Source organism: Electrona antarctica (assembly GCF_951216825.1).
Source record: "Electrona antarctica genome assembly, chromosome: 3".
NCBI classification, from domain to species: Eukaryota; Metazoa; Chordata; class Actinopteri; order Myctophiformes; family Myctophidae; genus Electrona; species Electrona antarctica.
The window spans coordinates 33,947,823-33,975,010 of NC_136808.1; the positions used below are offsets into that span (position 1 = coordinate 33,947,823).

Here is a 27,188-nt window from a genome sequence, read left to right on the forward strand (position 1 = left end):
CATGTGGGCTCCTACACCAGACTGGGGCACAGTATTCAGCTGCAGAGAAGACCAGTTTAGAGACCAGGATTACTGCAAGTTTTTTGTGAGCGTTCCTACCCTAGGGGACACGGGGAGAACATGCAAACTCCACACAGAAAGGCCCTTTCGCCAACCCCGCCTCGGGTATTGGCACTGATGATGCGGAGGAGAGAACACGCCCCCAGCGGGAATCGGAGGGAAAAAAAGTTAAATTCTTTGTTGTGCAGGCTCATCACTGCAGTTAAAAGATAGAGAGAAAAATAGTGTGTACTGTGTAGTACATGAATAATCTACATTTCATAGGGGTAATTTAATGAGATCAGTGCAGATTTGCAAAAAATCATTTTCAGTTTTGGGATTATTTTTTGCTTTAAGCCCTGAGTCTATTAAATACAACCGATTAGTCTTTTTGATGTGAAGTGATTAATTTTTTTTTGTTATTATTTTGGGGATTAAGTTGCTTTGCAGGTCTCCTTTGAAAAGTTTATACAGTTCCTCTGTTCATGTCTCGTTTCTCTCCCTTCCTCTCTGGCACCGTGCCACTTCACTCTAGCTCCTTTCATGCACTCAGGCAAAACATATTACAACCAACCAGTATTACTACCGCCACCACTGTGTACGAATTCCTGGAAAGTGATTTTCACTCAAGTGATTTTCACAGAAGAGAAAAGGGTGACAGCCATTCAAATCTGTGCAGGACCCTGTAAGTGGATGTGACAAAGATAATTTCAAGCACTCAATTACTTTTTATTGCATACAGTCAGTGTGAATGCACCTTAAGAGTATAAATGAGAGCCAAAAGGTGGGGAGTAGGTTCTTATATAGCCATGCATGCTCTGCTGTGCTTTCTCTGTGTCATTGCATCCTTAGTCATATTCAGCACCAATCAACGCCTCTTTCCTTTTGGATGCATCCGATGGGATTTCCTGCTTCTTATCCTACCATATTCCTGGTCATTGTTGAGCGTTCTCTTTTGTTCAAAGCGAGTCACTCATTCTTATGGGATGATGGCACTGTTCAGGTGTTTACTGTAGGAAACACCTGAACACCTAGAAATCAGGCGTATGCACAGGTGCGTAGGCCAGTGGACATCAATGAAAGGAATAGAATACACCCGCACACTGTATTTGCTCGGTACATGAGTATTTTATAGTATTTTAAAATACTCATGTACCGAGCAAATACACAGTGTGCGGGTGTATTCTATACTGTTCAGGTGTTTACCTGCTAACATGTCCCCCACCCTCTGTTGTGCGTGTGTGTGCGCGTAGGTAATAGACCCGGTGGCTCCCAGATACACAGCGTTGTCCAGCTCATATGTGGTCCCTGTTCACATCCCTGAAGCCGCTGAGGAGATGACGGAGGCTGCCAAACACCCCAAGGTATTCCTTTCCCCAACCTAACACACACACACTCCCAATTCTCAAGAATGAGTGGTATAAACGTACCTGTTGTCAGTGCTTTCTGTAAGACATTGCAACATAACAACAAAATAAACCTATTTTAGTGCTCCAAAATCATTGCAGATGGGTCTTGTGTATCTGTCCTTGTGTCCAGAATGAGGAGGTGGGGAAGAAGGAGGTGTGGTACGGACCCCGGGTGCTGGTGGAGGGGGGAGACGCAGAGACCTTCAAGGAGGGCGAGATGGTAACCTTCATCAACTGGGGGAACCTCATCATCACCAAAATCAATAAGTAGGTTGGAAGGACAATGAACTGCTAAGCAGAAGCGCTTAGTTTGTCATTGTTGTGAAGTTATGACTTTAAGGGCTGTATTTTGCGTGTCTTAAGTACCAGGTCGTATTACTTAACTTAAGACCTGGAGGTGTGGTCAATGCTCTTTGGCCACTCAGAATAGCCAAATGGCAATGATCACGCCTCCAGGTCTTAAGTTAAGTAATAAGACCTGGTACTTAAGACACGCAAAATACAGCCCCATATTTCCATTCAAACAGCCACATTTGCAGACAGATTCTATTCCGTTTGATTCTACCTTTTAAATTGTGCCCCTACCTACCTTTTCATTGTTGACCTTTTTACTCTTGTGACATCTTAGTTAGATCCTTGTTTGTCATTGATTGGGTGTGGGTGCCATTGACAGAATCTTCTGTCATTTCAAATCCAACTGTTCACTGCCATTGACGGAATATTCCGTCATTTAAGGGTTTTTATTGATTTAGTTTGATCCCGTTCTCGGTTGCTAGACGATTGATTTTTAATTTTATTTATTCTTGTTTTACTTTATTTTTGATAATTAAATGTACTGTATAATTATTAGATCTTATCTTTATACTGTGTGCTTAAAGTCGAATCAACGTGTCCAGGCAGGCAAGTTGCTATCCAAATTTGGACAGCCCTGCCAACCTGCACATCTATAAAACGTATCCATAATATACACATAACTCCTCCTCCACACATCCATCCAGAGATTCCAGTGGTAAGGTGCTGTCCATGGAGGCTCGTCTGAACCTGGACAACAAGGACTTCAAGAAGACCACCAAGATCACCTGGCTGGCAGACACAGGCCGAGCCCCACTGCTCCCTACAATCTGTGTCAACTACCAACACCTCATCTCCAAGCCTGTCCTGGGGAAAGAGGACGACTTCAAAGAGTACATCAACAAAGAAACCAAGGTACGTTTTGAGTTGGCGTGTCTGCTGTGTGCATGTCGTGAGTTATTGAATCAGGCAGGGGTGCAACAGTTAATCGAACTAATCGATTTCGGATTATAGATAATTCAAATGTTGTATCACGTTCTAAAACATCATAGATCAGCTATTTTTGCACCAACTGTACGGCATAGTATATAGGGCCTTGTCAATTTGTGTAAAATAAAACAAAAAAGACATCGATTGAATAATCGCTAAGAAAATAATCGATAGTTGCTGCCTGAATCAGGTTACATGATATTTCATCTCTCTCTCTCTCGCTCTCGCTCTCGCTCTCTCTCTCTCTTCCCCCCCACACCCAGTTGGAGGAGAAGATGCTGGGAGATCCTTGTCTGAAGAACCTGAAGAAAGGTGACATCATCCAGCTGCAGAGGCGTGGCTTTTACATATGTGACCAGCCCTACGAGCTAATCAGGTCAGGCCACCATAGGACGTTGAGCCACGCCCGTGTTTGGTTCAGCTCCATGTTAAATCATGCAAGTGTACCGTAACCTAGCAGCCTAGTGGTTGAGGCGCATACCACAGTTCTCTAATGCAGTTAGAGTTGTGGGTTGGAGTTAGAGTTGACACTCTCATAGGCATATAGACAGACCTTAGATGGTTCTTGTGGTCATGAAGGACTTTTTAAATGCTTTTGTAAATACGTTTTGGGAATTTGTAATCTGGAAATCCTCCCAGCAATGCAACATGTGCTGCCTATATTGTGTCTGTGTGAAGGGCTCCGGTGTTTGTGTTTTTATTGTAATAATCCCTTATGTATATTTTTCAGCACAATTGTCAACACTTGACTGTGTCTCCTTTTGTTTTGCCTCATACATGTGAACCACCTTTCACACATTTAAATGTATTTCTAGTGTGGCCAGGTAACCACTGGGTGGTGCTTGATCCCCTCTAACGTACGTGTGTGTGCATGTGTGCGTGTGCGTGCGTAGCCCTAACAGCTGTAAGGAGAGCCCATGTGTGCTGCTTTTCATCCCAGACGGACACACTAAAGACATGCCCACGGCCGGCTCCAAGGACAAGAGCAAGACCCAGGCAACCAAAAACACTGTAAGAAGAAATACTGGATGTCCTTTTCACTCTCACTGAATGAGATCACACCTAATAATGTTCCTAATCTTCAACTTCTAGGTGCCTTCCAGACAGACATTTTCAGGTGAATCCGCAATTTTATTTTTATCATCCACACGAAGCTGGTGTGTTGGGTGACCGAATATGCAATTTCTTTTTTAAACCGGGTCCCAGAGTGAAGAAATGTGAAGACACAAACCTTGCGCCTCCGTGTGTACAACCAAATCTGCATATTTCCTGAACCTGACTTCTCACTTAACGCGCATGTGCCACCCATTCTTCTTCTTCTCCTCCTTAGTTTACGGCAGACTAAAACTATACTAAAACTAGAACATTTCAGATGACAAAAATGTGACAAACTAAAGGAGATTTTAGTCAAAAGACTATGACTAAAACTAAATCAAAAATTTCGGTCAAAATCAACACTAATGCTCTAACCATAGACATAGAAAGGTAGACGCCTCTTCCGGCTCTGGGGTGAATACTGTCAAGTGAGGGCAAGCTTCTGCGTTGGTGCCAAGGATCGTAATGACAGGAAGCGACATGAGTCAGAGTCACATGACACTCATGTGCATATAACTCTATGGGCGAACTTCCACCCTCGGTGCGAGACACATTGCTCCAACGAACTGCAGCGGCCAATGAGGCATCTCTTTTTTTCAATATCAATGGCTCTAACTAGTACACACACACACCTTTGTCCTTGTTCCTCGTGTAAAATGTCCTTTACTCCGCTCTTTAGCCCGCTGCCCCTGCCAAGTCTCCAGCCTGCGCCCCAGCAGCGCCCCCAGCAGGTGATCAGGTGTTCTCCAGCATCGTGGCTCAGGGTGAGGCAGTGCGCCAACTGAAGGTTGCCAAGGCTCCCAAGGAGGAGGTTGATAAGGCCATTCAGCTGCTGCTTAGCCTAAAGGTATTTTTATTCACTTCACTGGTAAAAAAAAACAAACATGTTTTTTTTTGTGGCTTTCACCTTTATTTATTTTTTTACATTTTTTATGGAGGGACAGATAGTAGGCTGACAGGAAATGGGGGGAGTGACATGCAGTAAAGGCTGTCGGAATGGGGAGTCGAACCCGCGGCACACTGCCAGACTCGGACTACCGGCCAAGGTGCCTGGACTGCTGAGCCACGGCCCAGGCCCAAACATGTTTTCCATGCATTTAAAAAAAAAAAAAAAAACATTTTTTGTCAGTAATTTTATGAAGAAATTCAACAAATACCATAAATTAGAAAACAAATGTTTAAGTAGCTTGTAGATCTGCTACTTTCACTAGTTTGGGTCCTGCGGAGACATGCACTACACAGTCAAGTCCTTGACATTCATTGAACTCAGTTCATTCATTCTTTCTATTCCAACTACGAGACTTCTTGTACTTTCCCTCTACACCACTTGTATGCCAACTACGAGAATTCTCGTAGATAAAGCTTTATATCAAATATGAAATGATTTTGCTGAAAATCAACATTTAACACTGTCTCGGTTGCTAGGCAACGCCTTGCACACCCCCAGCACCAGGAAACATGCGTGCACATACCATAGGGTGCCATTAAAAGTAGGATCTTCTTTGGCTCTTTTCTCTGAAAAATACGATCCGCGGTGATGATCATCCATCTGAGGTTCGGATCTGATTTGTGATTTTTCATCTCATCTCATCGCTCATGACATATTAACGTTTCTGGCAAAAGATAAACAGTGTGAGCTAACATAAGCTGTTTCTTACAATGGCGGTCTGCAAGCCGGGAAAAACGGACGTGAAAGTAACCATATTTTGCCAAAAAGCCTTGGCAAGGCTTACCTACCCTTTGCTGCCACCATGTGGCAGAGAAAGACATGTAACCCAAAATGTTATCCATTTGGTTACATGTGTCACGAATCAATAAACACTGAGGAGTTTACTGTGGCGTTTCATTTTTCATTAGCGGCAGAAATCATATACTAGATTTAAGTCAACTGAGCAGTGAATCTGGGATACAGCAGCACAATATAAAGCTGTTGATGAGCAGTGAAAGACAGACCAGAAGACAGAAAATAGTTATGTCAAAATATGGAAATTAAATTAATTTATAATTTCGTGTTTTTAAACTTGCTTGTAATTTGGCTAATATGTGTTCTACGAGTCGACCTTGCAGGCTTATGAAAAGGCTAATATGTAATTTAGATGGCATGTTAACTAGACAGATTCCAGGTCATTGTTGACCTGCCACCCTATAGTGTGTATAGTTTCACATGTACAGATTATTTATTTTTGGGGATATTCTACTGTTAGACTGATGGAATGCCTACATTGTAAACCTGCAGGCTCAGTTCAAGCAGCAAACTGGTATGGACTACAAGCCAGGCATGGCTCCACCTGCCACTGTACAAGCTGCGCCCAGTGCTAAACCAGCCCCGCCCACCTCCTCCCTGGAGTCTGTGTCGTGTCCTTACGCCCGCGTGGCCCAGCACGGCGAAGTGGTCAGGAAACTGAAGGGAGAGAAGGCTCCCAAGGTACGCTACTGCTTTCTCCACTGCTAGTCCGATTCACTTCAACCTAGTCAAGTTAATGTGATTTTAAACAATTCCAAGGCACTGGGTTTTCACAAGGCTAAAAAGCATTAGTTAAAATAACCCTGAGGATTTTCCTACATGAATAATACACAATACAGTTGACAATATAATGGATATGTTGTTTCAGGAGCAAATTGATGCAGCAGTGAAGCAGCTCCTGGCTGCCAAAGCAGAGTTCAAACAGTTGACGGGGCAGGAGTATAAACCTGGGGTCACCCCACCTGCCTCCAGCCCTCCTCCTCCCACCTCCACTCCCACCACCACCCCCTCCTCAGCAGGCCTGCATGAGCAGGTAGCTGAACAGGGAGAGGTTGTGCGGAAGCTGAAGTCGGAGAAAGCCCCGAAGGTATTCTAACATATTACAACACTACTGTTGGGTGATTCTCACAAAGAATTTAAAATGTATTGCTGTGCTTTTCTGACAAATGGCGCTGACAAGTGTGAAGTCATATCTATATATACTTGCACTCATAATTCACATATTAATACTATGTAAACATGGCATTGTCATTTTCTACTGAAACTGCTCAGTTCAATTAAATCCTGCATGGGACATTTGTCATGCAGCATGACTCAATACACCCACATACATTACTGTACATCTAAACAATAGACAGCATCAAGAATAAACAGATTATAAGAAAAAGTTGAGGAAAAAGAATTGGAATGTTACCTGGCAGATCTGACAAATTTGAACCAACAAGGGATTTTTTAATTTGTAATTTATCAGACATTTTGGGAAAGGGACTTTATTTTAAATGTGCATACATAAAGAGATTTTCAATGCCTGGTGTAAAGGTGGGCAAATCATTTCTAGACTCAATGGGGTGTGTGTGTGTGTGTGTGTGTGTGTGTGTGTGTGTTTGTGTTCTCATTAATTAATTCACCCTTCTCTCTTCTAGGAGCAGGTTGATGCAGCCGTGAAACAGCTGATAGCTCTGAAAGCACAGTACAAGCAGGCCACTGGCCAGGAATATAAGCCTGGAGCCACCTCAGCGCCTGCCCCAGCGCCTGCCCCAGCCCCTGCCCCAGCCCCTGCCCCAGCCCCTGCCCCAGCCCCTGCTACTGAAGGCTCTGGTATCTATCAACAGGTTTCGCAGCAAGGAGAGGTGGTCAGACAACTGAAGGCTGACAAAGCCCCCAAGGTGAGACCCAGAAATTATACTAGTAGTGGATTTATTAATGCTGTTCACTAGTGCTTTGTTTAGGATTACTATTATTTCTACTGTGATATTATTATACCACCAGCAGTACTAGCATTTTCAATATTACTACTGAACTATTACTATAGTATACTGTTACAACTACTACAAATTATAGAATGCTGCCGAACAATCTTCTTCGCAATATACTTTTGCAGTTTTACGGCCAGTATTGTTGATTTAATAGTTTGTGTATTTTTGATGTTGAATGTTGATGTTGGCTTTTGCCATCTTGCTGAATATCTTCAGGATCAGGTAGATGCAGCTGTTAAGAAGTTATTGGCTCTGAAGGTTGAGTGCAAGCAACTGACTGGACAGGACTACAAACCTGGACTACCAGCAGCAGCAGCAGCAGCACCACTCGTTAAGTCGAGCCCTGCTCCTACCAATTCAGGCTCCTCCCCTCAAGTCCAGGAGCTGCATTCTCAGGTGGCTCAACAGGGGGAGCTAGTGAGGAAGCTCAAATCTGACAAAGCCCCCAAGGTAGGTGGCCCGGGGTGGGGGGCGGCGGTTTGTTTTTAAAATTTGGCCGATGCATGCTATTACTCGGGAACGATGCTAATAGAGAATGCATGCCCCACCCTCTTATGCAATACCCGGGGCATACCCCCATATATAGGCATATCGGGGGAATCAGCGGTTCTGAAAAGTCCTTGTGCAGTGGTAAGTAAACGTCTGTGTAGAATATGGACGGGTGCTAACTGACTGACTGGAAAGTAGACTTGACTAAGTAATCAAATGGCAGGTGTCAAGTCAAGCTTAGGCTGCAGTTGCTGCGGCAATCAGTTTGCTCATTTGGGCCATGGGCAGAGCCTTTTCTGGCGATTCTGGACAACCGACATTCCAACAGACTTCGGCCACTGCACTCCCTCGGCTTGTCTGCGACGCATGTTTGGTGAATTTAAAATCGTTTGGTAAAACTGTTCTCGAGTCTAGAAAATACTTGCTATTACAGTCCAGCCCGGGCCGACAGCATTCATTATCATTAACATCCTCGTTCAGGACCAGTGAACAGCCTCGCACCCTAGTCTACAATGTGTTGACGTGTCCCTGAGAAATATACTTGGACAACCCCCAACTTCTTCCCCATCTGAGCATCCATCATCTGGGTGAAGCTGAAACTGAAATGGACATAACGCACAAACTTGGTCATCTATTAATGGATGACATCCTGTGCTCCCCCCATTCCAGGATCAGGTGGATGAGGCTGTGAAGTCCCTGCTGGCCTTGAAGAACCAGTACAAGAGCTTGAGCGGAGAGGACTACAAGCCTGTGGCTGCAGCAGGGGCCACCGGCGGGGAGGACAAGAACCGCAAGGAGAGGGAGAACAAGTCCGAGAAGCAGGGAGGAGGCGGAGGAGGGAAGAAGGCCAAGGGAGAGAAGGGCGGCCAAGGCAAGGACTCTTCAGGAGGTGCTGGAGGAGGAGCCGGAGGGGAAGGCCAGGGGTCCAAGAAGCAGACACGGTGAGAGAGAGAGACCTCTGGCAGAACCAGAGAGGAGAGAGGGATGGAGAGGAGGTTGCAAATCCCAAAATGAGCAATTAACCCTAGGGTGGATTTAGACTTGGTCATCGCTTAATAAAAATAACATAAAAGCACGTCGCAATAGAACATGTTTTACAGTTGAAAATAATTTATTTTTATTTAGTGACACTTTTAATCTTAAGTGTCCACACGCCAGTGTCGAGTCAAATGTTGTTATGAAGGACTGTACAAACCAAAAGTGGTTTCCAAATTTTATTCGCAATTGAAATTTTGAAAAGTTTACAGTGCAGTTTTACATGCTCAACAACACTAAAAACCAACAGGAATTTGAAATGTAATTCATTTCTTTTATTTACAGCATTTGGCTGGTGGTCATTTATGTTTTCTCATCCTATGATCTCAATTAAGAGTAACAATAAAATGGTGTTCAGGCTAACCAAGGTTGTTGGATAGATTTTACGGAAGTATTTTCACTGCTGAGGATGTTTGGAACCTCAGATGTCTGTAGTGGAAAATAAAAACTCTTTCTGTTGCTTCTCTGCAGTGATGTCATCTTTGTTCTAAGGCCATTAGAGCCCACCCCACCCCACCCCCCCAAAAAAAAGAAACGAACAGGCAGCTGAATATTTGTTTGCGTTTGCACATCTTATAGAGGGTGTTATACTAGAGCTACAGGGAATGATAACTTTTGTGATGTTGATACCCTCTCGCTCTCCATCTGCATTAGGACTTGTTGTGTGTCAGCTGTGTCTTGAGTTTGTGATCCGAATCTACTTGTTCTCCGTCTGTGTTGGAGGCAGAGCCGTGTACTGAAGTGGCCATCCTTTGGTTGCTTTAACTGGTTAGTCGCGACGACCGTTTTTTTTTCTTTGATACAAACCTTTTTTTTTTTTTTTGCCAATGCGCGACCCCAACGGCACCTTCCTGCGACCCCACTTTGGGTCATGACCTATAGTTTGAGAACCGCTGTGTTGGTGCCATGCTCTGAGGGTTGAATGTGTTTTGTGTGGTGTAAATATTGAAGAATAAAAGTTAGTGAGAAGTAGATTCTTTGATTTGCTGGCTTAATCTTTATGAAAGCGGACTGTCGCCCATCAACCAAACATTCCTCCATGTTTAAATGAGTAGCTAAACTTAAGAAGATGGATTTTTCATGTGCAGACGCTCATCAGGACTGGTGAGTTCTAGTGACTCAATACTGTGGCTGTGGTTTGATCAGTGGAGTGTTGATGCCATTGGCTGCATTGAATCTGTATTGCATTATTAACCCACAATAAATATACATTTTTATGGCGTTTATATTTGCATACCGAAGAAGATATTTCATCTTATAGTCCTGACAGTGACACATGGCTGAACATCCCAAAACAAGATATAAAGCACACCTGCACCTCGTTGAGATTAATCGGTATGACATGATGTTGCATCAGCTCGCTCTCTCAGCCTCCCCCCCCCCTCTCTTTCTTTCTTTCTCTTTTACTCTCTTTTTTGTCTCTCTCAAATGATAATGGTTGAATACTGTTCTTTTCATGCGCGTTGCGGTCACATACGTTCCATTTTGGGACTGCCCCACGCTCGCCTTGATCTACAAAATGCCTATTGAAAGGTAGTATGTTACAGCAACATCCCATAGCGAGTTTATTGCATCGTTTGCATGTTTGCTTTGACTGAGGAACCTAGGTGAGATGGACAGACGGGGGTGGAGTTGTTCACAGATGTGTCAATGGCTTTGTTGGTTTTGAATGGAAGCCTTCTTCAAAAGACGTGGTGTAGTGAAAGTGTGAATGACCGTTAAGTAGGCTACTGACCTGATGTCTGTTTTCAACTTGCAGTATTGAGCCATATAGCAGGGAGTTCAGCTTGAGGGCAGGGCCACATAATAAAATAAATATCATTAATAACTTTCGTGAGGCATGGCTCGGCTGGTTCAGGGAACAGCTGTGAAGGAAGTCCCTTTAGAAACGAGCCATAATGGCTGTGTGTAGCAATATTATATGCATATGATATTCGTAATGTCTCAATTTAAGTGTAAAACATGCTCAATTATGTGTTAAATTGTTGTCAATTTTGCACTATACTCTGACCATCCCCCTCTTTTCTTCCTGAGAAGCATGTATTGTCACCTAACAAGCTAACAAACACTGTTTGTACTAGCTAGCTCGTATGCATTATGCAAACATTATTATTAGCTACGCCTACTTGTAATTTGCATCAAATCAAGTATTCTATACGGTATATAAATGGCATAAAAGACTGGTACCTGGAGTATCCAGATATTTAGTATATTGTGAATAAGACTGTAATTGGAGTTTGCATTCCTGTATTTGCATGTATACTTTGTCATTAAGATTGAGTACTTTGTGAAAACTGCACTCTTTGTGGTAGCGTTAAAGTTGAGCAGCATGTTTAGAGTGTACATATGGTTGGTTGCATGTTGGTCTTGAGTGAAACGCTATGAATGGAGCTAAAACTAGATAGATGGGGCACGGTGGCACAGTCGGTAGTGCTGTCGCCTCACAGCTAGAAGGTCCTGGGTTTGATTCCTGCTGGGGACGCTGTGGGCGTTGGGCTGTGTTCCCTCCTCTGCGTCATCAGTGCCCATACCTGAGGCGGGGTTGGCGAAAGGGCCTTTCTGTGTGGAGTTTGCATGTTCTCCCCGTTCTCAAAAAAACATGCAGTAATCCTGGTCTCTAAACTGCCTCTCCCTGGCCAGCCGGGGTGCCTGAAGGAGGGGAAAGGAACTGGTTGGAATAACGTGTTCCTTCCACGCGCTACGTCCAACCAGGGAAACTACCCCCTGTCAGGTGTAAAGGAGCAACTGGGACACTCGGGCATGAAGGAAGCATGAGTTCAAGTCCGTTGCTCTCCCCATGTCCCCCATATATGGGGACTAGGTTGGCGGAGGGTGTGTAGAGCCCAGGATCACATTAGATAATTGACACGGGTGAAAAATGGGTTACAAAATCGTGGGATAAAAATTATATAAAAAAAAAAAACTAGATAGATTTCCATTATCACATTTTGAAAACGATATAACAAGAAGCTTTCCCACTCTCTCTAGGTTGGGAATAGAAGCCAAGAAAGAGGAGAACCTGGCAGGCTGGTATACCGAGGTGAGTCATAATGATGATGATTATAATAATATAAATTCACGTCAAGGTCCCTGCTCTATTTTTCCTCATCATTTCTCTTAATTCATATATTATTATTTTTTATATTACTTAATACAAAAATATATATGGGTGCTGTTGACCAGGAACACTGTTTATACTACAGCTAAAGCCTGCCTTCTAACCATGGCGTGCATCTATCCCTCTGTTCCTCCACCCTTCCCTCTCTCTGTGTTGTCTGTCCAGGTGATAACCAAGGCAGAGATGATCGAGTATTATGACGTCAGTGGCTGTTACATCCTCCGTCCATGGTCCTTTGCCATCTGGGAGACCATCAAAGACTTCTTCGACAAGGAGATTAAGAAACTGGGAGTGGAGAACTGCTACTTCCCCATGTTTGTGTCCCAGGCTGCCCTGGAGAAGGAAGCGTCCCACATCGCAGACTTTGCTCCAGAGGTAAGCAAGGCTGGGTTGAAACGACATCATCTTTTCCAAGTCTGTTCCTACACAAAATCTCTTTGCTGTCACAGTAAATCTGCAATTTTCATTGCATGTTCACCTCAGAATAGGTAGGCTCGGATGGTCTATTATAAATGGAGCACTACACAATAGTTAGGGTGGGTACATTTCAGGACAAATTCCAATGTGCAAATTTCCTTTGCAGATACCCCAACAACAACCAGTACAATGAACAATATATTGGGTGACCTGTTGTATTGGCTTGTTTGTTTAGCAGCATTCTTTTGGGACAATATGATTGGGTGATCTCTTTTGACTTTAATGATGATTTTATCTTGGTTTAACCTTATTTGATTTAGTTTCATATCTTGAATATCTTTAAACTCTCCTCCTCCTCAGGTGGCATGGGTGACTCGCTCGGGGAAGACTGAGCTGGCAGAACCCATTGCTGTCAGACCCACCAGTGAGACGGGTCAGTCTCACAAACATAGTCGTATACTACATGAAGGCAGACATGGAGCCGGATCAGTGTGAAATATCAAAATGATTAAATGTTTCCTCCTTTTGTTTCAGTGATGTACCCAGCCTACGCCAAATGGGTCCAGTCCCACAGAGACCTGCCCATCAAACTGAACCAGTGGTGTAACGTTGTGGTCAGTGTCTGTTCACGCTCTTTCATGGCGGGTGCTTTGTTTAACTCATTTCAAACCGGGAAAGGTTCCGTGTTTTATTCAAAAACTTTTGAAAAATCGTTGTAGTATTTTTTGACAAATCTTTGAATATGTATATCTTTTTTAAGCAAAATTTTAACTCAAATCTTTGCTTCTAGGAGTCCCTGAAATTAAATATTTTGAGATGGGGGAGGTCCACAGCCAAATGCATATAATTTTGGGGGTCCTTGGACATGAACAAGTTTGAGAACCACTGATAGAGCAACATTATGTTGTTCAGATGGGGCATTTTCAGAATCTGCATCAGGCCTTAATTGGCTGAACGAAATAACACTTGTGTGAAGTGAGGAGCGCCTGACTTTTAGAAGCCTGCATATTTATGGCTGTAAATAAAGATTAAAAGTCCATAGACTTGGCTGCCATGTGACGTAATTTCAAAAGCCAAACGTTGGACGGGCTAGTGCCCCTCAAAAAGAATGGGTGCACATTACAACACTCCTCTCTCCTCTCCTCTCCTCAGCGCTGGGAGTTTAAACATCCCCAGCCGTTCCTGAGGACCAGAGAGTTCTTGTGGCAAGAGGGACACACGGCCTTCGCCACCAAGGAAGAAGCAGCGGAGGAGGTTTGAAAATCATTACTACTTCTTTTCCATTTCATATACTGTACCTTCATCCAGGGGTTCTCAACCCGTGGGTCGCGACCCCTCTGGGGGTCGCCAAATTATTTTAGGGGGCCCCCAAATTATTTTCAACAAAAAAAAAAAGATTTAGTTTTTTAATTTTTTTTCACGATTTTTCAAAAATAGCAGACCTACAAGCTCGTAGCGCGCCACTCGGTGGCGCGCTATGAGCTTGTAGATCTGCTATTTTTAAATGGCTAAATTATAACAATGCTTAAAACACCAAAAGGGGTTCCCGCCCAAAATGGTTTAAGGTTATTGTAGCAGTCAATTTATATTGGGGGTCGGGAGGGGGCGGGGCGGGGGTCCCGAGACGTTGCCAAAGCATTTTCGGGGGTCCCAGGCCAAAAACGTTGAGAACCCCTGCCTTAATCTTAGTGCATCTCTGACCACTGCCTTCTCTACCGTTCTCTCCGTCACTCTGTCCATCCCTCTCTGCACCCCACCATTCCTCCTCTGTCTATCTTAGAATTTTGCAGACATGATTTAAAAAAATAATCTTCACATTCATTCTAACAGGCCAGAGGAATTATGTTTAGCTTTGTGGGACCTCGATTTAATCACTTTTTATAGAAACTGACGTGGATGACGAAGTCTGCTCACACACAGAACTGGATGTGACAGAAAGTTGCCTTTTGAGCATGATTTTCCAACACAATGTGTAGATAGACCTTCTAGATTTGTTGTCCCTGCGCAAACCAGGTTTTTCTCTGTTGTGTACTTGATCTCGTAATTTAATGTCAAATGTAAATACTCTATGTCATTGTCATACTATAGCAATCTTGATAGTATGGCCACTTACGTTTATGGCAATTACCGTGCGCATGATGATCATTTGTGATAATTGTCTACTAGTTGCCTAAATTCTAATTTGTACATGGTTTTGTAGAAGCACACTTTCCTTCGTCAATTGGCCACATTGCCTGGTACATACATACACTGTGAATATATTTTATCAACCAACTAGAACCTTTTTACTGGTTGCTGACTTGCTGCCCATGTAGATGCCTGCATTACGACGACACTGTGCATGCATGTTTGTGTTTGTAGGTCTTGCAGATCCTGGACCTGTATGCCAGAGTTTATGAGGAGCTGATGGCCATCCCTGTGGTAAAAGGCAGGAAGACGGAAAAGGAGAAGTTTGCCGGAGGGGATTACACCACCACAGTAGAGGCCTTCATCTCTGCTAGTGGCAGAGCCATCCAGGTATTTCATCCCCAAAGAATACACATAATACATTCATAGAAGCCTTTCATGGTGTCTTTATTTTCTCTTAGAGACTGTGCTACATTCTGTGTGTGTTTTGTTGTGTTTGTTGTGAAGCACTCCTTTTACATGCAGTAAAATCTATCCATCCAGATAGTTTTGGTGTACTGAGGTTTACTTAGAGGGAGATCTCTGCCATCGAAATGTCCAAATGCCATTAAGCCCCAAACGATACATTCTAACAGCGATACGATGCAAGGTTGATGATACGATATGGGTTCATTCATGGTGATACGATTCAATGATTGAAAATCGATACAGTAACTATTTAGCAAAGAAATTAAATCTGTGTGAAACATATGGCTAGTGCAGGTTTTTTAAGGGAAACATTTAATTTTATGGATATAAAGTAAACGGTGATTCTCTGGCAAATACATGGACATTATAGTCCAGTATTTGCACAAATACTTAGTACCGATTTACATATCTATATTCTTGAAACAAAAAATGTCGATGCAGTTACTATATCACAACACCCCTACTCTACCTATCTCAGGGAGCCACATCTCACCATCTGGGTCAGAACTTTGCCAAGATGTTTGAGATCGTGTTCGAGGACCCTAAGAAACCAGGCGAGAAGCAGTTTGCGTACCAGAACTCGTGGGGCCTCACCACCAGGACCATCGGCGTTCTGACCATGGTCCATGGAGACAACATGGGCCTGGTGCTGCCGCCCAATGTCGCCTGTCTACAGGTACGAACACACACACACACACACACACACACACAAACAAACAAACAAACAATCTTGTACATAAACACACAGTCACACACTGTACAAAGACCAATCGTACACATTGTATGTGAGTAGGTTGGAGTGGCTTATTACCGGTATCAGTCGTAACAGATCCATCTGAAAAGGGGAAAAAAAGATCCTTCAATATTCTATTTGTATATCTATTTGTATACGCGGACTCAGTTAGAAATTCTTCAAGACACATAGAGTGTGTGTGTGTGTGTGTGTGTGTGTGTGTGTGTGTGTGTGTGTGTGTGTGTGTGTGTGTGTGTGTGTGTGTGTGTGTGTGTGTGTGTGTGTGTGTGTGTGTGTGTGTGTGTGTGTGTGTGTGTGTGTGTGTGTGTGTGTGTGTGTGTGTGTGTGTGTGGGGTCAGGTGGTCATCATCCCCTGTGGTATCACAGCTGACCTGCCAAAGGCAGAGAAAGACGTGATCATGGCCAAGTGTGACCAGTACCTCAGCAGGCTGCAGAAAGCTGACGTCAGGGTGAAGGCTGACCTCCGAGACAATTACACCCCTGGATGGAAGTTCGCCCACTGGGAACAAAAGGTAAATAATTGCGATTAGACGATTATGTAATAATAATTGTGACAGGCCTAAAGAAAGGACCAAGGAAAATGAGTTAATACTTTGGTGTAATATCAGTGATGTAAGGAGGGAGAGGGACTGATTCATGGCCTCTATATAGATAATAAACGGATATAGATCACAATATTACTTCAAAATAATAATCAGTAAGACGTCTGAGGGCGAGAACACGCATCCGCCTGGGTGACAGCAGACCGCTGGGCGAGCGCTGGCGCTTTGGAATGGGGGGTCAGATCAACATATGAAATTAATTCTGTACTGGCCATATATGGAGCGTGTCTTGAGTGTACAGGGTTTGATGAGGTCAGATCAACATATGGAATGTCAGAACAGGTCAGCTCCATATATGGAGATCTACGGCTGGCGGCTGGCAGCAGGGGCAGTGTCTTGAGTGTACAGGTTTTTTTTTTAGGGCCCAGGTAGGGCCTTAATTTTCCGTCCTGTTGAGAACTCTAGTTTTCGCCGGCTGCCGGGCGCGGCTGCACTAATAACTTAAGGGCAGGCCCGCCTAGAGTTTAAATGGACAGGTATCAGTCAAAGGGAGACATCAAAGAGGAAGGATGGATGGGGAAGGATCAACATATGGAATGTCAGCTCCACAGGTCAGCTCCATATATGGAGATCTAAGGGTTTGAGGTGAGATGTATAGTTGCTGGCCAATATTGATGACATCAGGAATCTCCATATATGGGCTTAATATTGATGACATCACGTGATGTCACGAGGCATGACCATATATGGGGCGTGACTGACTGATGGGAAATGCATGATTTCCGACCTGCGTCGCGATAACGGCTTAAAATCATACCCAAAAAGATTACGGTAATATATTTCACCATATTTCATCAAAAGAACATAAGAGAAAGTGTACGTGCATGTGTGCGTAAAAAAGTGCACAGCCAACATTTAGAAGATTATAACATTTGTATCATATTTTTAAAACTATTGGAGAGGCATACTTGTGGCTCTGAATCAGCTATACCTACCTGTCCACCATCTGTCTTCATGACAAATAAACAAAAATGTGAAACGCTCGCATCCCAACGTTACTATTCATATACTGCTGTTGATGCCTCGTTCATACAGGTTGCTCAGACAAATTACCTTATTCTAAATGAAAATTACTTCGCTTTATCGCCGAACCAAATTGAACATCAACATTTGGCCCATAGATTTTCTATCTTCACATCAGCCAGTCGTCATTAACACAACGGGATTCCTTCATAATAGAAGCTCTGGGGTGCCGGGAAGACATGGCCACTTTACTCTGTAAAGCCCCCCCCCCCTTTTGTTCCGGAAGAAAAACGGAGATATTTTTTTTTTTATCTTTCTCTCGTTTCAATATTATCGCTAAATAATCCATCGCATTCATATTTGAACGAGAGTCAGAAATGAAGAGCTTAGTATATCCATCTGATCAAAACCACGGAGCGCGCCCTAGATTAGGAGAGACGAGGCATTCTTTCTGCAGCGGTAAACTAGGAAGTGACCGGACCATGCATGAACGAAGAGCGAAGCGTACGGTGGCCTTGGAGTCCAACTCAAAAATAAAAAAATCACACCCGTGTGAACTGAGTGGTGCAAGGTCTTATATAGCCTGATCAGCTGTGGTCTGACGTAATGTCAGTGACCATAGTAACCATGCTCATTTTTTTGGTACGAACACGGGTACACGGGTACAAAGCCAGTTGTTGGAGTGGTTTACACTACTCAAAAAGGAAAAAAATCAGAATATTCTTCTCTCGTTTGATATTGAATATGCGCTAGGACGTGTACACACGTCATTGCACCCCGTCGATTGGATTGCTTATGACGTGTGGGCACGTCGGGTGGACTGAACCAGTTAACATCAATGTTTCTGTTTGTAGAACAGAAAAGAAGAATATCATAGATTGTTTGTGATTGAGATGTCTTCCCCTGTCTGCAGGGAGTGCCAATCCGGCTGGAGGTCGGTCCCAAAGACATCAAGCAGAATCAGTGTGTTGCTGTGAGGAGAGACACGAGAGAGCGCCTCACTGTGGCGGAGGCTGAAGTGGAGAACAGACTCCCACATGTGCTGGAGGAGATCCAGATCAACCTGTATAAGAAGTAAGCTGAAAACCAATGCCATGCACACAAACACCACCAAGACATGCTACACAAACAACCACATTTTGGATAAAACAAATTAATGGGGAGAGAGCAATGTTGGGTATTTTGGTTTGTGATCGGAGAACAAAAGTAAGGTCCGCACACTGGGGTAATGCTCCAAAGCTTAAAAAAATCACACCTGTGTGAAGTGAGGGGCGCTAATATATAAAAGTCTTAACTCAGGTTGCTATGATTAGGTGATGTAAAACAAACTGTGACAAAACATACATTAAATTCTCTTTATTGTTAATGGCATTTAATGTTTGTTAGGGACAAGATGACGTAAATAGTGGACAAGATGTTTCGAGCCTCTTGGCTCTTCATCAGGCGTTGAGATGATTGGTTTGTGACCAGAGCTCGATCAGTGAGAGAGGAGGAGGGAGAGAGAGCCACAATAACCCAGGCAATGCTGGGTTCAGAACCTCAACAAGCTGATCGTCTTCTGTTTAAAGTTCAAATTATCTGTGGAGCTGTGTTGTTGGACATGCCTGGCATCATGATGTCAAACCAGAGCCTGATTAGCGAGAGGCAGAGCCTATAGTATTTCACCCAATAAAAAAAAGTGCAAGTGCACCGACAGGCCCTACATGTACAAACGGCATTTCTAATTTCAAAGGGATAGGAAAGTCCACAGGGCTCTGTTCGGCCTGAAACCTTGCCCAGATTTGGGAGTCTTATGTCGTAGACATCTATGACATAGATGACTGACGTCACAAGCCGGCCACACATGACATCTTAATTTACTGTTTTAGCGGTTAAACAAATTCATTATTTTGTTATCTCTTTTAGCAACAGCTTAGAGAGGTGTAGTTTTCAATACCTTCTAGCCTAGCAGACAAAGTTGCAGACAGCGGTGACATACTGTACAACCAGGCTCATTATCCTGCCTTCAGCGATGCATGGTAGGGTGTTTTCTGTGCATGTGTCTGGAAACAACGTACTGTAACTGGACAACCGATCAAAGGTTGATGATGAATAACAACTACATGAATATCACTCCGTCCAGGGACGACTGCGTTTACACAAGTTGTTACTGTGAAGAAAATGTGTGGAAGCTTTGTGAGTTCATTAAGGCGGAGAAGCCCGAAATGTTGGGAGAGGTTTTTTTGCTGTTTTCATCTCCAACGACGACAGAATGATCCCGCTGTGGAAATGGAAGTCGGGCCGCGAGGGGGACGAGCCGGCCATTTGGGACTACCATGTGATCCTCCTCTACGCTAGTAGAGGACAGAGCTGGATCTACGACCTGGACTCGGAGCTTCCCTTCCCCTGCCCGTTGATGCTGTACGCGAGACTGGCCTTCCGCTCCGACCGCCACCTCAAACCGACCTTCCACCGGAAGTTGAGGGTCGTCTCTGCTGACGGCTTCCTGTTAACGTTTGCGTCCGACCGCTCCCACATGAAGGACAACGAGGGGGCGTGGCACTCCCCTCCCCCTCCCTACCCCTGTATACACACACCAAACTGTAGCATGAACCTTGAGGACTTCATCAGCATGGAGTCCAGCGTAGGATGGGGTCAGATATTCTCCCTGTCGCACTTCATACAACAGTATGCACACTCAAACACAATCTAGTTTAATATCTTATATCAGCGCTTCTCAAACTTATACATTTCAAGGACCATTCTTATCTCTGACCATATCAAAATGGAATTCTACAATTCTATGTGTATACTGTCGGAGTTACAGACTTGTAAGGGTCGATTTAGGAACCTGCGAGTCCCTGGACCCCACTTCGAGAACCACTGTCCTATATATTAAAGTTGTCTTGTGGGTTGGCGCTATAAACGTAACATGTCCATATATGGGCATATTAGATATGACTTGCTGTTGTCACTGATGGTGTCATGCTCTCCACTTCAGGCTTGGCATGTGTGTCGAACTTTCGCTGAGTGGATGGGTGGGTCGCAAATGGGTGGTCCGTGAACACTTGAAATTTTCAAGTAAATGGTACATTTATATAGTGCCTTTATCCAAGGCGCTTTACATAGATTGTGCATTACATTCACCCATTCGCGCACACATTCATACACCGATGGCGGCCGAAACCATGCAAGGCACCAACCAGCACATCAGAAGCAATTAGGGGTTCAGTGTCTTGCTCAAGGACACTTCGACACTAACTCTGGGGGAGCCCGGGTTCGAACTGGCAACCTTGCGGTTACCATCCAGCCACTCTACCCCTGAGCCGCCGCGGGCCCAAGTGGGCCCTGATCCAAAGAAGGTTGAGAACCCCTGGTGTAAGTTGTTAATGTGTGTGTGTGTGTGTTTTTCAGGGCTTGTGACGACCTGAAACAACACATGGTGGCTGCAGACTCAATGGAGGAGTTTCAGACAGAACTGGACCAGGGCAAGGTGAGTCGAACAGGGTTAAAGTTCTGACTAGATCATGGAATAGTGAGGATAGAGCCCATAGACATGGAAACCTAGATTCCTCATTCGCCGCTGCATTCATTGGAGCATCATATAATCTTATGGAGGCAGCCATGTTTAACTCTAATATGGTGGAGGCACGGCATGCTGCCACTCAACGTCTACTCGCCAATCACAGCGCATCTTTTCCGGTACTTGTCAGAATCTAGGGTGTGCTCTATTTGTGCACTGAGTGAACACACCCTACTAGATTCTGACAAGTCCCGGGAAATACAGGCTGTGATTGGCTAGTAGTCACTTGAGTGGCAGCGTGCTGTGCCTACGCCATATTGGAAACAAAAATGGCAGCCAACCTTACGATACACATGCCCCAGAGCCGGAGCACATATCTTTTTATGTCTATGATAGGGCCAGCGTCAGTGGATGGATGAGCCTATCAGTTTTTATTTTCATGACATTTGTGTATGTTGTACTAAATAGTTTTTATTTACATTTTTAGCTCCACTAGCGGCTCTAATGGCTGATTTGTACACGCTGTGTGACGCACCACAAATGGCAGACCCACAACGTGTCTCAGTGTAATGTGTTGTGTATTTTCGGTGCACACAACTAAGTAAATAAGTACAGTGTAATTCAGGCTTAAAGATTCATGGTTGGTTCAAAAGCAGTGCTTTTCAACTCTCAAGGGCTGTTAACACCAAGCACTAACTATAACTATCTTTCACATTTGAATTTGTTATAGTAGTGGCTTGAACTCTGCCATCCACTTCACTTTTCAAAATTATATCTTCACGGTTTTAAAAATGATATCAGTACAGTTAAAGTTTGTGCTTTGGTGTGAATGGACCTTTAGTCTTGTTTATGACAAATATAATTTCCCATCAACACACATGCATTTGTCGTATTAACAGATTGTCCAGATTCCGTTCTGCGGAGGCATCGACTGCGAGGACTGGATTAAGAAAACCACAGCCAAGTAAGTTCCACATAATCACCATCTCATTTTAACTCCCGGGCCAAGAACTGGAAGTTAGCAATGGCTATGTAGAGTTAGCCGCAATCTCTTTTTTTTTCCCACCCGAAATGTACATTTTGTAACAGAGACCAGCGACGCTTTAGTTATGAGTCGTGGATAATGCTTGTTTTGATCAAAAACTAGCTTATTTTCATCTTATACACTTATATTTTGCATAATTATTTCTATTTCTTTCCTACTTTGTGTTTGTGAGCAGCTAGAGAGAAACTAGCCAAGTAAATGTCCTTAGTGAATAAAACTAACCATGCCCCCCCCCCCCCCCCCCTCTCTCTCTTTTCCTTCCTGTGTTCTCCAGGGACCAGGACCTGGAGCCCGGGGCCCCGTCCATGGGAGCCAAGAGTCTGTGTATCCCCTTCAATCCCCTGAGGAAACTGCAGCCTGGACAGATGTGTGTGAGCGGCAAGGAAGCTGCTCAGTTCTACACCCTGTTTGGACGCAGCTACTAAACAAATTTGACGATGGTGGACAGTGTGGTTTAAATGGCTGTCTTTTCTTCTTTTAATTTCTTGTGTATTTAAGATGTTGAGGATGGTTATTGTGGAATTTCTGGATTTTCTACACTTATTTTTTGAGATGAACGGAGGTGCGACTCTAGGTTTAGGTCTGTTGTTCTAAGCTTCGGTCCTAAGGGACCAGTGTACTGCTAGTTTTCTATTGTAATAGAAATTCATCACATAATGACCTATCAATAAATAAACATTGTTTCATTGTTCGAAACGAGGTTACAAAGTGCTTTACAAAACAATACCAGTGGTTGGACCAAATGAAAAGGAGCAGTACTCTGGGTCCCCTGGAACGGAGTTTAGAATTACTGGTTGGTATTTTCTGTTCAGCCATGTCAGAAGACGGATCTAGTGTGGTTTTTCATCTGATATCTTGGAACCCCCTCCCCCAAGAGTCCAGCTGTCCAAGTGTAGTACTTGGTTTGGAAAATGTGGGTGCTCAGTCAAATAAAATGGTGTTCATTGTTACACTTTTGGTTCATTTTCCACTAGTAGTTATTGCTGGAGAACAGCACTTTTTCCACATTTCTTTGTCTTTCTGTCCATTTCCTCGTGTTCCCTTGGTTATGCGTCCCCCTGCACTCAGACTATCTCAGGACCTCTGCAGGCTAGACTCAGGCATGTCATTAAGCGTACACGATCATGGCTGCCTGTGACAGCCCTTGTATACAGCTGCTGTACAGGTAGTGTTGGTTGTCAATATTGTCGACTTGTTTTGTCGTCCCCAGGACCAACCCGGCATTACTGATGAAATACCGTCTGACACTTAACCTACATATTTATCTCTTGTTTTCTCCTAGTAACTACAATGCAATAATAAAGCATTCAGAATTCCCATAGTGTTGTCCAGTACTGCTTTCAGATGGATGGATGGATGGATGGATGGATAGATGGATAGTGTGATTTTTGTGTTTGAGTACATTATTCTTTGGTATACATTTGAAAACTCATAAGGCACCCATTAGTCCAACATCCCGTTAGTCCGACTACGTGGCCGGTTAAGACTCACCCATGGAGGGGGGGCACGGTGGCACAGTCGGTAGTGCAGTCGCCTCACAGCTAGAAGGTCCTGGGTTCGATTCCCGCTCGGGACGCCGTGGGCACTGGCGGCGTGTCCTCTCCTCCGTGTCATCAGGCGAAAGGGCCCCTCTGTGTGGAGTTTGCATGTTCTCCCCGTGTTCCCTAGGGTAGGTACCCCCACAAAAAACATGCAGTAATCCTGGTCTCTAAACTGCCTCCCCCTGGCCAGCCGGGGGCGCCTGATGGAGGGGAAAGGATCTGGTTGGAATAACGTGTTCCTTCCACGCGCTACGTCCAACCAGGTAAACTCCCCCCTGTCAGGTGCAAAGGAGCGACTTGGACACTCATGCATGAAGGAAGCATGAGTTTAAGTCCGTTTCTCTCCCCAGGTTGGCGGAGGGTGTGTAGAGCCCAGGATCACATTAGAAAATTGACACGGGTGAAAAATGGGTTACAAATCGTGGGATAAAAATTATAATAAATAAAATAAAGACTCACCCATGGCTTCCGCGTGCGGTTAGGGTTTGGGGATAGGGTTAGTATGGGCCTCTATGGTCGTAATGTTGGATAGTCGGATTTATGGGTGTTGGATTATTGGGACATCGGACCAACGCCACGCACCACAAGATCCAATGAACATAAAAGTAACCAGTAGAGCACAGTGCTCTGCAGAAAGTTTGAGTCTGATTACAAAAGGCAAAAAATTTAAAAAGTTGATATTGTCAAAAAATAAATAAAGACAGAAATTGGGTTGAGAGTGGGCTAAGTAAGTAGTCAATCTCAAAGGATGAACAAAATGAAATGCAGATATGCATTTCATTCCATCAGTTATTCACATTGCTTTCATTTTGTATCCATTATTATTATTATATTATCCACTAAAGTCTTATACATAACAGTGCTATACTAAAGTATCCCAGTTGTAATTATTGAAACCAACAAGCAGGAAACTAATTAAAGACCCATTTACACTTTGTAAAGACGATATGAATTTATTAATGACCAGATCATTAATTACATGCAATGCAACACTAGGAACTTGTTGTCGTAATATATTTATCATAATGACCACGTCAAAGCAGAAGGCTGTCAGGTAGACCCTCATTCAATGTTGGCACGCAGAGCGCGCGCGTGCGCGCACACACAGGAAGTAGATTAAATGACCCAAATATACTTTTAAGACTATGACACACTTTACTAATCACCATATTCATTACATGTGACTACAACAATACTTCATTGTTGTATTGCATTTATCATATTTTTATAGAAGTGGTTCCCATACTACTGTAGATGGTTGTGTGGTTTCAATGTAATCATCCTCATTCCGTTATGTTACTGTGTCCATGGGCGTGCGTTGGCGCGATTGTTGCAGTTGTACAGTCTATTAATCTTCACGATATCGAGATAGGACATGCCCTGTCTCTGGCCGATCTGCACAGTGGAGTCTGGGATGGGGGTGATGCTGTCTTTGCCATATAGGGTAGAGAAGGCCGTCCTACCATAGTGCATGATGGAGGAATAGTCATAGGGGGTGCCCAGGTTGTTAGTGCTCTGCCTGTAGAAGTTGTGGTATGTGCTGGGGTCGATGTTTTCCCAGTTGATACGGACGTACTGGTCACGGTCGCTTCTGGTCTGCTCGTGCTGGAAACCCAGGGCATGGATGAGCTCGTGCTGGATGATGCCGTGGTGCATGCAGCCCCTACGGTTGATAGACACCACCTGCTTGCCTCCGACTCTGCCCAGAGAAGAGTAGCAGCCGTCGTTGTTCTCAATGCTGATGTAGTCGTGTTGGTTCTGACGTAACTCAAAGCGGATGCAGGTGTTGTAGGTGAACCACTGCATGGCATATTGGACCCTTTTTATCTCCCATGCTTGATAGTCGGTGCTCATCGTGTAGGGGATTGTCACCAAGCCTCTAGCATCTTTGTTCCACCAGCAGTCGGAATACCAACAGTTCATGGCGTTTCTGGTTCTGGGAACAAGCAGGTCTCCCTCCAGCAGCATCTCATTGGAGCCATTGTTGGAGGACAGAATCATGGTGCTGATGTCCATATGGTGGCCGTCCATCTGGACTTCTGATCCACTTCCTTCTTCCAGGAAGGGATCGGCCCAGGAGAGACCCAGCAGTAGCAGGAGGCTGAGAAAGAGCTTCATCTTCATGGCCTGTCTGGGGGCTCCTTAGTGTCTGGTGGTGCTGGAGATGCTTTGGAAATTGGAGCTTGGTGACTGAGTCTATACAGAGTCCTTAGCTTTTATACTGACCTGCATAGGTGTGTCTCTTGGAGGATTAAGGGTTGTGTCCAGACCCCTAAAGCCTAAACAAACTGTGAAGGTTTGTTCCTCAGACCAACCTGCTGTTTGAACAGTGACTGCATTAAAGGGAATTACAGGGAAAATGAGCATTGATTAAGCAACATGAACACAATCAGGTATATGTGTGTACACTAATAGCTAAATATAGGAGGGGCTAGCGCTCCTCAAAAATAAACAAATTACATCAAGCAGATAAAGAAAAACAAGGAACATAGCATGTATACAAACAGGAGACATAGACAAAAAGAATACATAATCATTAAAATCAGATGACATTAAAAGTCAAAAGGTGAGTTTTTAGTTGAGACTTAAAAATGGATGGATTTGATGGATTGAGCAGCTCTAATGTGGGAGGGAAGATTATTCCATAGCTGTGGGGCCACCACCGCGAAAGCGCGGTCACCTCTTGTTTACATAAGCAGCGATTCAAATGACAGCATGACAACGGGTGCATGAGATACAGAGATACACCATCCTACCACACTAGATTTGTTATTAATTAAGAATCAAACATACACGATGTTAAATGTATCCCCCTTCTGTCATTTATCTTTCCATTCCACAACACTATACAGAAAAGAACAATGGACATAAATGGTGATTAATTCATTTCTAAGCTGATCTGAGTACTATTTTAAAAAGTTTTACAGCCTTAAATAACAGGCATTCTCTGCACACTCAAAGTGTGCAAATATCATTCATGTGTGCATACAGTATATATATATATATATATATATATATATATATATATATTATATATATAATTATAACTATCTGCTGTCGGGAAGAAACCTCATAACTCCAAAATGTTCATTTTTCAGGAAATTAAGAAAACCGTATATTTTTTAAAACAAAGCAATACAGCCTCATCAAAGTTGGTGTTGTAACTTTATATATTGTCAATTACTTCCATGAGAGGGGGAGAGGTGGTGGAGTTAGTTGCTTTAGCAGACATTTTGAGGGTCCAATGGAGCTTTTGTCCAAAGCACTTTTTACTACTTCCATTGGTTCAATATTTCCGAAAACAACACACAGACGTAAAGGGTGTTCAATAGCACTGATTTAAAATCAAAAACCTCAAAAATGGAGTTATGAGGTTTCGTATGCGTTTGTATATTATATATATATATATATATATATATATATATTTTTTTTTTAATATATATTTTATATAGCAAGCTTTTGGTCACAGACCTTTTGTACACTCAGAGTGTACAAAATGTTTCCAAATGGAACCATAGACGCTCAGTGGTACAAATAGATAAATCAATCAAATGCATTTTTGCTCTGAGTGAAGAGAGCAACA

At 43.7% G+C, this 27,188-nt stretch overlaps 3 protein-coding genes across 3 annotated transcripts in view; 2 read left to right on the plus strand and 1 right to left on the minus strand.

The window, feature by feature from the left end:
• eprs1 (glutamyl-prolyl-tRNA synthetase 1) overlaps positions 1–23,383 on the plus strand; it is a 48,078-nt gene extending 24,695 nt beyond the window's left edge. Inside the window, exons 13-35 of the mRNA XM_079497549.1 lie at positions 1,293–1,403; positions 1,579–1,715; positions 2,447–2,654; positions 2,993–3,105; positions 3,623–3,740; positions 4,504–4,671; positions 6,061–6,249; positions 6,437–6,655; positions 7,212–7,454; positions 7,761–7,994; positions 8,703–8,974; positions 12,057–12,108; positions 12,352–12,561; positions 12,964–13,036; positions 13,138–13,217; positions 13,756–13,857; positions 14,965–15,120; positions 15,677–15,874; positions 16,291–16,464; positions 18,431–18,591; positions 20,911–20,989; positions 21,919–21,983; positions 22,339–23,383. Coding sequence (XP_079353675.1) covers positions 1,293–1,403; positions 1,579–1,715; positions 2,447–2,654; positions 2,993–3,105; positions 3,623–3,740; positions 4,504–4,671; positions 6,061–6,249; positions 6,437–6,655; positions 7,212–7,454; positions 7,761–7,994; positions 8,703–8,974; positions 12,057–12,108; positions 12,352–12,561; positions 12,964–13,036; positions 13,138–13,217; positions 13,756–13,857; positions 14,965–15,120; positions 15,677–15,874; positions 16,291–16,464; positions 18,431–18,591; positions 20,911–20,989; positions 21,919–21,983; positions 22,339–22,489 — 3,513 coding nt within the window. The 3' untranslated portion in view covers positions 22,490–23,383. The remainder of the gene's footprint in view (positions 1–1,292; positions 1,404–1,578; positions 1,716–2,446; positions 2,655–2,992; positions 3,106–3,622; positions 3,741–4,503; positions 4,672–6,060; positions 6,250–6,436; positions 6,656–7,211; positions 7,455–7,760; positions 7,995–8,702; positions 8,975–12,056; positions 12,109–12,351; positions 12,562–12,963; positions 13,037–13,137; positions 13,218–13,755; positions 13,858–14,964; positions 15,121–15,676; positions 15,875–16,290; positions 16,465–18,430; positions 18,592–20,910; positions 20,990–21,918; positions 21,984–22,338) is intronic.
• On the plus strand, positions 19,620–20,209 carry LOC306920571 (protein N-terminal glutamine amidohydrolase-like; the record flags this gene model as incomplete). Its single annotated transcript, XM_079497383.1, is given in 2 exon segments — positions 19,620–19,736; positions 19,739–20,209. Coding segments are annotated over 2 exon segments (588 nt in total).
• A 1,518-nt stretch (positions 23,384–24,901) lies between the features above and the next one.
• On the minus strand, positions 24,902–25,729 carry LOC306919751 (high choriolytic enzyme 1-like; the record flags this gene model as incomplete). The annotated part of the gene is made up of 1 exon (XM_079496303.1): positions 24,902–25,729. One exon carries the CDS (start codon positions 25,727–25,729, stop codon positions 24,902–24,904), a length of 828 nt encoding a protein of 275 aa, XP_079352429.1.
• Positions 25,730–27,188: the final 1,459 nt, after the last annotated feature.